Consider the following 8,971-nt stretch of genomic DNA (forward strand, 5'->3'; position numbering starts at 1 on the left):
TCAAACACCGTCTGCCTCGTCCATGATGGGCGCCGAGAAGGGGAAGACCTCCTGCAGCAGGTTGGTGACGAAGCAGGGCATCTCCTTGCATCCCTCATAGGTGCCCCTGGCCTGGCAGCAAAAGGCCACCTCCCAGTTAATGCGGGTCATGAGGCGGTTGAGGGCCAGGTGACGTTCCTCTCCCTCCAGGACCTTGAGCAGGGTCTGGAGGAACATGGATCCGGAGATGTTGAGGAAGGCCACGTAGCCTGCAGAGCGTGAAGGAAGGAGAGCAACGTTGGCTGCGCCGTGGCCCTCTGATGGCAACGTTTCCAAAAGGAAACGTTTTCGGCCGGCGTTGGGTGTGTCAGGGGCTCTCCCTTACCTGGGCTGCAGGCGAACATCACGGCGGTTTGAGGAGGGATGGAGAGGTAGTCTGAGAAGCAGTCTGGCTCGCACTCTGGCTCGGGCTCCCCGCTGTCGCACTCCACAACCACCCCCTGGTCGAATTCTTTCCCCCGGCAAGCCTGCGGGCAGAACGGCTGTCGTGAGCTTCCCCCTGCTCTGCTCTCTCCCTTTTGCCCGTTTCCAGGGCAAGCCTAAAGCTCCTGGGGTCTTTGGGGGCTCCCTGTGGACCTGTAGCCCTCCCCAAGCCAAGCCTACAACCCATCCCGTGGTGCAGAGCCCCTCCCAGCTCCCGTTCCCCGAGTCCTACAGCCCCACGCAACTCCTCTCCCATCTCCATCCCCTTCCCATCTCGTCCGTCGACCATCCTCTTCCCTTCTCACCCACTGCAGCTCAGCTTTGCCAAGCCTGTCCTGCCACGAGCCTAGAGATGGGGCTCCCTCCTCTCTTCCCTACGCATTTCTCGCGAGGCTGGTTCCCCTTCTCTTTGCGTTTACCCCTCCCCTCCCCGGTAAATGCGGTTGCTGCACGTGCGAACCCAGAAATACACCCGGAAACACAAAAGCCCACTGGGAAAGTGCTGGCAGAGACTCCCCTTGGAGCGCAGCCCGCGGGCAGCCCAGTTCGTGCACAGTCCTTTATTCTACATGGTGGCTTGGTCTTTCTTGCGGGGACGGAGTACCGGGCTGGTGTTGGGAAGGTGCTGGAGAGGCACTAGAGCTGCTGAGGCTGCTCTGAGGGCACGTTTCACCCCTACCTGGAGCCACCTCTGCCGGGACGTGTTGGTTGGGACCAGACCGAACGGCGGCGGTAGACGTCTCCCAGCGTTAGGGGAGAGGGGAGCATCCCCCTCACCTCTCCCTGTGCAAACTCCCCGCCTAACGCCAGCGGTAAATACTCGCTCAGGACGTGGCCCGCAGAGATGCCCGCAAGCTAGCTGCGACACCCTGGCACTGAACAGCCCGGAGAGGTGGACGGAGGCCACCGGGAGGGGCGGGGACCCGGGTGATGCCGAGGGGAAGCAGCCCTTCTCTTCCAGCCTGGGCTCTGGGCACCCCCAGCCCTGCGGTTCATCAGGGACGGCGTTCGTCAGCACGAGCACAAGCTTGGCCCGCTGAGCGAGGTGCCCAGACCAGCCTCCGGGTTTGTCGGCTCGTCTGGGGGATGTCCCCGGCTGTCGCCGCTCCCTGAACAGAGGCCAAGCCCTTTGCCAGAAGGAAACGAATGCCGTGAGTAATTTATACTTGCTTTCAGGTGAAAAAACTCCTGTATATTTGCAGCTCACGCTATCTGCTGGTCTGGTATCCATCCAGTTGCTGAACTATTAGTTTGCTCAGCGACCTACTCCTCCCTGTTGGATCAGCGTTAAAGCGTACTTCCAGGGCTCCTTTCCTGCAGGAGCATGTTCAGGCTCCCCCCTGCTTCACTGCTTGGGAACCGGCTGTGGGCTTTATTTTTTTCTTTTTTTCCCCCCTACTACCTCACCAGTTCATAGCTGGGCTTCTCCCAGCCCTACCCCCCGTGGTGATGCCGAGGGGAAGCAGCCCTTCTCTTCCAGCCTGGGCTCTGGGCACCCCCAGCCCTGCGGTTCATCAGGGACAGCGTTCGTCAGCACGAGCACAAGCTTGGCCCGCTGAGCGAGGTGCCCAGACCAGCCTCCGGGTTTGTCGGCTCGTCTGGGGGATGTCCCCGGCTGTCGCCGCTCCCTGAACAGAGGCCAAGCCCTTTGCCAGAAGGAAACGAATGCCGTGAGTAATTTATACTTGCTTTCAGGTGAAAAAACTCCTGTATATTTGCGTAAGAGCTCACGCTATCTGCTGGTATCCATCCAGTTGCAGAACTATTAGTTTGCTCAGCGACCTAATCCTCCCTGTCGGATCAGCGTTAAAGCGTACTTCCAGGGCTCCTTTCCTGCAGGAGCATGTTCAGGCTCCCCCCTGCTTCACTGCTTGGGAACCGGCTGTGGGCTTTATTTTTTTCTTTTTTTCCCCCCTACTACCTCACCAGTTCATAGCTGGGCTTCTCCCAGCCCTACCCCAGGAGTTTGCTGTGCCCAAATGTCACGGTGACGGGATTTGAAGGCAGCTGTTACCCATTCATCTAGATCCTGGTGGTGTCTGGGGGGGGGGGGGGTTTTTTTTCCCAGGGGGGGGGGGAGTTTGATCCCAGCAATGTCATGTATCACGGCAAACAATTTGGTTTCAGCCCAGGTAGTCCAGAGGGTGCAAACCACCGGGAGAAACGCTCCTGTCTGGAGGCACTGGGAAAAGACCGAGGCTGTTTCCCGAAGAAAGGACACGTGTGTGGGTGATGATGGGCTGGGAGAGGAGTGTTTGCAGTCAGCAAAGAAACCTCAAAATCGGTGAAAGCGTGAAAAAAGAGGGATGGAGGGTTGTGGTGGGAAGCTGGGGAGTGACGAAAGGATGGAGCTCTCGCACGGATGTAGCAAAATCCACGATTAGAACAGACTTATGCCAGCAGCAACCTTAAGCCTCGTGCTTCTGCCAGTCTAATTCTGCACAAACTTAGGAAAAAGGGGATCAAATTATCATCCAGCGGCTGTGTTACCTGGATAAAGAAGATTTTGGGTATTTTGGTGAGCACCGGGCACTTCGACGATAAAATCTGGAAAATCCGGGTCAGCATAACCGGCTCCGAGTCGCAACCGAATATGACCCCCTCCTTTCCGTGGCTGGAGATGATGCTCACGAAGTACTCTCCGTGCTCGCGGCAGCACTCTGCAAAGACGCGGCCGAACCGATGCCTTTGAGCATCGAACCGGGGTGTGGCGGAGGGTTCTTAGACCGAGAGGTGGGAAATGGGAAGGTAGCTGGGCTTGGGGGAAGACAAGGAGGGGGTTTAGGGGCTGGCAGGGGGGACGTGTACCTTGCTGGTAAAGGTCTTCTATCTCCTTGGCTGTCTTGTTATGCATCAGCTTCACCTTGTAGTTGAGCCGTGAGAGTATGTTGGAAAGCTTCTCCGCTTCTCTCTTGGCTCCTCCCCGGGGCCAAAACACCACATCACCGTCGCTGCTGCAGAAATTGGTGTTGACGATGACAAGAGCCCGGCTTTGCCTTGGCTGGGACATGCTGGGGTGTCCCCTCGGATGGGTAGGTGGTCTCCAAACCCCCACCGTGCCGGCGCGGGGCTCAGGTTTGTCTAGCGGTGAGCCCGGAGTCCTCCTCCGGGAAATCCGGGACAACGTACCCTGCTCCGCTGGCTGACTCAGCACCAGCGTGGCTGATTTTCAAGGGCAAGGCAGGAGCGATGCCCTGTCACCTGCTGAGGGAGCGAGGTGGCACCTGGGCATGACTCACAGGGGTAGGAGAGGGCCGCGGCTCGCCCCTGGGTTCAGTGGGCATCGCCGGCTGCGAGAGGGCTGGGCTGGCACCCTCCGGCCTGGAGCATATGGGGCATATGTGGGGAGGAGAGGGGGAAAAAAAAAAAAGGACTTTTTTTTCTCCAAGGGGATGGTGGGGGGGTGGAGAGGGCTGGGGGATGGAAATGCCTGCGTTGCGGGAAGCACCGGGAGCAGCCAGGCAATCCCTCCCTGCCTTTCTCACCGTCTGAGTCTCTGTTTCCCCAAAAAGCCAGGCAATTCCTCCTTCCCGTCGCTGACCGCGGGGAAAACGGCCCCTTCCAGCTTCCCCCGCGAGCTCCTAGCAGGGCTTGTTGGCCAGTGTTGCTTATTGCCTAACCCTGCCCGCTCCCGGGGAGGCAGCAGGCACTTGCCCGCTGGTTTTACCCACTTGGGGTACCCATTTATGGCACTGCTGCAATTATTCCTCCCCAAAACATTCCGCGCTGGTGCAGGATGAGCCCCCAGCGACGACGCGCTCACGAGGACGGGTCTCAACTGCACCCCCTCTCTCCTTCCCTTCCCAAACTTGCTGACCTGCGGTGTCGAAAAGCAGCCCTCTCACGCCACCCTAACCCCAGCCCTGCTGATCCCGTGTCACAAGGCGCAAATCACAAGATGATGATGATGATTATTTATTTCTGGTCTCACGTGCTTCCCTTCCCATTTGGAGAGGGCTTTGAGTTCCCAAGCTTTTCCCAGCAGACAGAAGGGCTGGACTTTTTTTATTGCTAAAGGAGCGGGTGTTTGCACCATCGCACGTCTCCGGGCGATGGAGGGTAGAGCAGCACTGAAATATCGCAGCGTCACGGGGCTGAGGGGCTGCATCACTGCCGAGCACGCTGGTCCTGCTACGCCGCTGCAGCAAGGCCTGACTTTGAAAGCGCCATACAGCGAAGCAAGCACCGCTGCTCTTAAATAGCTTTAAACCTGGCTTAAATCACTCCAGCCTCCACGCCTGGCCTTGGCGTGCCAGAAGGACCCGCTTACTCCGCCGCCCCGGTGAGCCAGGAGCCGGCTCCTTCCTAAAGGACCGCGTCTGTGAGCCTCTCCCGGGTGTCTTGGTTAAAACACAGCGACGGGGCTTAGGTTGGCGTGATTTTCCCCTTGCTTAAATGCAGCCGGTGCCCGTCCAGCGGCTGGCGGGGGTTTAGCAAACCGCTGCCTGGGCAAGCCCGTGCACAGCCCCGTCTCGGGGAGGTGCTGCTTCCTCTGCCTCCACAACCCCCGGGGCTGCTGACTCCCACGTGGAGCTTCATGAGCCCAGTGAAGCTTTAGGAGCCCAACTCTGCACCGAAGCCGCCGTCTGAAAGGGGGGGGGAAAGCATCCCCGGGGGGCTCGCTCCCCTTGACCCAGCGGCTCTGGGGGATGCAGGTGAAGGTTGATGCTCTTCCGATGGTCCAGTCGGCTGTTGGACACTAGTGGGGATGAAGCGGCCGTGGGTGTTGGTGGTAGAAGCTGTTGGGTTTTTGCCTTCTGGTGCAGCCTGGTTTTTGGGGTTGCCTTGACTTCTCTCCTGGCCGCTGCTGCACATGGCAGCTCTTGGAGCCCCTCTTCCCTCCAGCGGGAGAAGGGTTTTTGCCCTCAAAAGGGCGGCCAGGGATCAAGCGCTGGCTTTTACTCGCTAGCGGTGGGCGTCGTGGTGGAAGGAGGTGAGCTCTAGGTGGGTAAGGTCCAGGGCAAGGTGGGTGGGGAAGGTTTCCAAGCTGCCTGGAAATGGGTACGGCGCCTTCCTGGGCTGTAACCCTTTGGCTTTGCATTAGAGAAGGATGTGCTACGGGTGATTTGGAGCGGAAAATAAGGCGCCGGAGGGAAAGGGAGGTCCTGGCCGGTGGGACGGCAGGCGTTAGTCCCTCTTCTTAGAGTCGGTGGCCTGCGTGCGCTTTTTCAGCCGTGCCACGTCGGCGTAGAGGTTGCGCTTGAGGACGGCGCTGCCGCAGATGAGGGCTCCTTGCAGGGCTCCCACGAAGCCGCCCAGGCACAAATCCTGCCCTGGAAGAGAGCGGGAGGCGGCGATGGCAGTGGCTGGGTTGGGGACGACCCGAGGGCAGCCCCCACGCTCTGTCCCCAGCTGACCCTCAACGCTGCTGGACATCACCGTCCCCGTCCATCATCCGCCCTCCCCACCTTCCAGCTGCCCCCACGCCGACCCTTGGGTTTGAATCCACAAAACCCCTCCCTGTTGGACCCCTCTTCCTCCTCCCCCGCAGGGAAAGGCCCTCATCCTGCCCAGCTAAAACAAATCAGCCCTGGGCAGGGAGACGACGTCCAGGAGCTGGAGGAGGCACAGCCCTTTCCTCCTCCCGTTGGGACCATGCAGCTCCGCTTAGACGCGCTCCACCGGCTCTTGCGTCACCCCGTGGCACGGCAGCGGCTTGTCCCCTTATTTCATCGAAGGTTTTTCTCCCCCCATACCCTGCTTCCCCAGAGGCGTCCTCATCTGAGAACGTGGTGTCTGGGTGGTGGCCACGGTACCTGTCAGGTAGAGGTTGGGGACGGCCGTCTGCGCCCTCACGGTGGCAATGGCTTCGGCTTGCAGGCGGGCAATGTTGTGGTCGATGCCGTAGATCTCCCCCCTGGGGCTGGCGATGTAGTGCTGGTTGGTGAGGGGCGTCCCTCCGGAGATGTACTCGATCTGGGGGAGGACGAGGGGACAACGTGGTCTGCATGGGGTAGGTGTGATGGTGCGGGGCGACTCATTGTGCTCCAGAAAGCTGTTTTCGTGGGGTTACGGGCTGGGACAGGTTTCCTTGCAGACCCCTTGGGTGGTGGTTCTGGCCAAGTTTGGTCCCAGGATGGTCCTGGAGGATCATCATACCCCTGCCTTGCACCATGCGTGGTCAGGAGGCAGCAGCGATGGGTTGGTGCTGGACCTCATGTCCAGCAGACCCAGACCCTGCTCCTACGTTTGCAGGAAGGGGCTGGGTGTACAGGACCCAGAAGAGGAGCTGGAGGAACCGCGAACCCCAGGTTTCCTCACCCTGTCCTCGATGCGAGGGTAGAGCTTGAAGACGGCCTGCATGATGGTGTCCACAAAGGTTTTCTTCAACTCCTCGTAATCATCTCCCCGCTTACTGACCTGCTTGTCCTTCCACTCCTCAAACCACTCGTATTTGGCGAAGGTCACGATGGCCAGCGTGGATTTACCTGCAGCAGGACAAGGTTGGGGCGGTTGTCCCTCTGCCCACCCTCATGCCACCATTCCGCTGCCACAAACCCAACCCGCCCCATGCGAACACCCGGGATGTCCCTCGGTCTTTGTGGTCCCATATCCCCGTCCGGTTATCTTGAAGACTGCTTTCCACGAGCAACCTGCTCAGCAGCTTTGACCGTGGCTATTTTAGGAGAAACTCCTCATTTGTGGTCATAGAACCATAGAATCATTGAGGTTGGAAAAGCCCTCTAAGATCATCAAGTCCAACCGTTGACCCCACACCCCCATGCCCACTAAACCATGTCCCCAAGCGCCTCATCTACTCGTCTTTTAAATACCTCCAGGGATGGGGACTCCACACTTCCCTGGGCAGCCTGTTCCAATGTTTCACCACTCTTTCAGTAAAGACATTTTTCCTCACATCCAATCTAAACCTCCCCTGGCACAACTTGAGGCCGTTTCCTCTCGTCCTGTCGCTTGTTCCTTGGGAGAAGAGACCGACCCCCCCCTCGCTACAACCTCCTTTCAGGGAGATGTAGAGAGCGATGAGGTCTCCCCTCAGCCTCCTCTTCTCCAGGCTGAACAACCCCCGTTCCCTCAGCCGCTCCTCAGCAGACTTGTTCTCCAGACCCCTCACCAGCCTCGTTGCCCTTCTCTGGACACGCTCCAGCCCCTCGACGTCCTTCTTGGAGCGAGGGGCCCAAAACTGAACACAGTGTTCGAGGTGCGGCCTCACCAGTGCCAAGTACAGGGGCACGATCGCTTCCCTACTCCTGCTGGCCACACTATTGCTGATACAGGCCAGGATGCCCTTGGCCTTCTTGGCCGCCTTGGCACACTGCCGGCTCATGTTCAGCCGGCTGTCCACCAGCACCCCCAGGTCCTTTTCCGCCAGGCAGCTTTCCAGCCACTCTTCCCCAAGCCTGTAGCGCTGCATGGGGTTGTTGTGGCCGAAGTGCAGGACCCGGCACTTGGCCTTGTTGAACCTCATACAATTGGCCTGGGCCCATCGATCCAGCCTGTCCAGGTCCCTCTGCAGAGCCTTCCCACCCTCGAGCAGATCAACACTCCTGCCCAACTTGGTGTCGTCTGCAAACTGACTGAGGGTGCACTCGATCCCCTCGTCCAGATCATCGATAAAGATATTGAACAAGACCGGCCCCAAAACTGTCCCCTGGGGAACGCAAACAAACAAACCAAACCACAGCAAGAGTTTTCAAGCCGCTCCCAAGCGCGTGTGGCCGGGCTTCAGCCTTTACCTGGGTGCCTCGTTTCCCAGGTGGGGTCCTTGGCTGACGGGCAGGTGACAAACAGGAGAGGGATGTTCTTGGCAGCTTCTTCTCTGGAAGAAGCCAGGTAGCGATTCATTCTGCGGAGATACACGAGGGTTTGAGGTGGGTTTCGATGCAAGCCTTGCCGTGAATACTTGCTACGTCCGAATCCCCGTGCAGCGAGGATCTGCCAAGAGCATTTTCTGAGTCACCACCCAGGAATTCATCTCCTCACGCTTAACGAAGCACGTCTAAGGTGAAGCCAAACCTACATTTCGTCCAGGTCATCTCCTGCATATATGAAGTAGTTGGTGGGCTCCAGCCCCAGCTCCTCCCTTGAGCCATTAAGACCTACGAAGACGGTGAAACCCCCTTCGCCGTGTGTCGCCATGCGAAGCTGAGACTGGATCTCTGCGATACGGAGGGAAGAAGGGAAAAATTAGTGTTTTCTGGGATCCTCAGCTACGGAGAAGTGGTTTCTCCTAGAAGCCGCCCCATTCGTATCTGTGTTGCTCCCACGTTGGCTTGTACAACTGATTTATCTCAAAACATCCTGTGCGTGCTCAAGGGGTGGGATGGCAACGGCCGCGAGCTGTAAGGAAGGCAGCAGCGCCGCGATTTCCTGTAGGGGATGCTTTAGGGTACCCTTGGCTCGAGCTTCTCCTGGTTTTAATGAGCTGCTTGGATTCAAATGCACTCCTGCTCTGCAGACGTTGAATGGTTGCAGACCAGGACCGTATCGTTGCCCAGAAAGCTCCTTCCCCCCTGACCGTGCCCCCTTCCCACCCGACCGTGCCTCTTCC

General features: G+C 58.8%; 2 protein-coding genes across 2 annotated transcripts in view; both read right to left on the reverse strand.

The window, feature by feature from the left end:
* On the reverse strand, positions 1-3,472 carry LOC103904243 (caspase-3). Its single transcript, XM_009285660.1, has 4 exons — positions 3,271-3,472; positions 2,953-3,122; positions 365-506; positions 1-248 (listed from the first exon to the last, which is right to left on the reverse strand). The coding sequence occupies exons 1-4, from the start codon at positions 3,470-3,472 to the stop codon at positions 1-3; spliced, it is 762 nt and encodes a 253-aa protein (XP_009283935.1).
* Positions 3,473-4,361: 889 nt separating this feature from the next.
* Positions 4,362-8,971, reverse strand: part of RETSAT (retinol saturase) — an 11,630-nt gene continuing 7,020 nt past the window's right edge. Inside the window, exons 4-8 of the mRNA XM_009285670.1 lie at positions 8,441-8,579; positions 8,157-8,266; positions 6,724-6,890; positions 6,219-6,378; positions 4,362-5,735 (exon numbers count right to left, since the gene is read on the reverse strand). Of these exons, the coding sequence (XP_009283945.1) occupies positions 5,590-5,735; positions 6,219-6,378; positions 6,724-6,890; positions 8,157-8,266; positions 8,441-8,579 (722 nt within the window). The 3' untranslated portion in view covers positions 4,362-5,589. The remainder of the gene's footprint in view (positions 5,736-6,218; positions 6,379-6,723; positions 6,891-8,156; positions 8,267-8,440; positions 8,580-8,971) is intronic.

The sequence above is a fragment of the Aptenodytes forsteri genome, unplaced genomic scaffold, assembly GCF_000699145.1.
Source record: "Aptenodytes forsteri isolate BGI_AS27 unplaced genomic scaffold, ASM69914v1 Scaffold476, whole genome shotgun sequence".
NCBI classification, from domain to species: Eukaryota; Metazoa; Chordata; class Aves; order Sphenisciformes; family Spheniscidae; genus Aptenodytes; species Aptenodytes forsteri.

What these genes read in the sequence shown, in the direction of transcription:
- LOC103904243 (XM_009285660.1), bottom strand. Translation starts at nt 3,472, where the DNA reads ATGTCCCAGCCAAGGCAAAGCCGGGCTCTTGTCATCGTCAACACCAAT. An exon ending in CCAAAATCTTCTTTATCCAG is followed by an intron (nt 507 to 2,952) that starts GTAACACAGCCG and finishes TTCTGCCCGCAG; the next exon opens with GCTTGCCGGGGGAAAGAATT. An exon ending in GATGTTCGCCTGCAGCCCAG is followed by an intron (nt 249 to 364) that starts GTAAGGGAGAGC and finishes CACGCTCTGCAG; the next exon opens with GCTACGTGGCCTTCCTCAAC.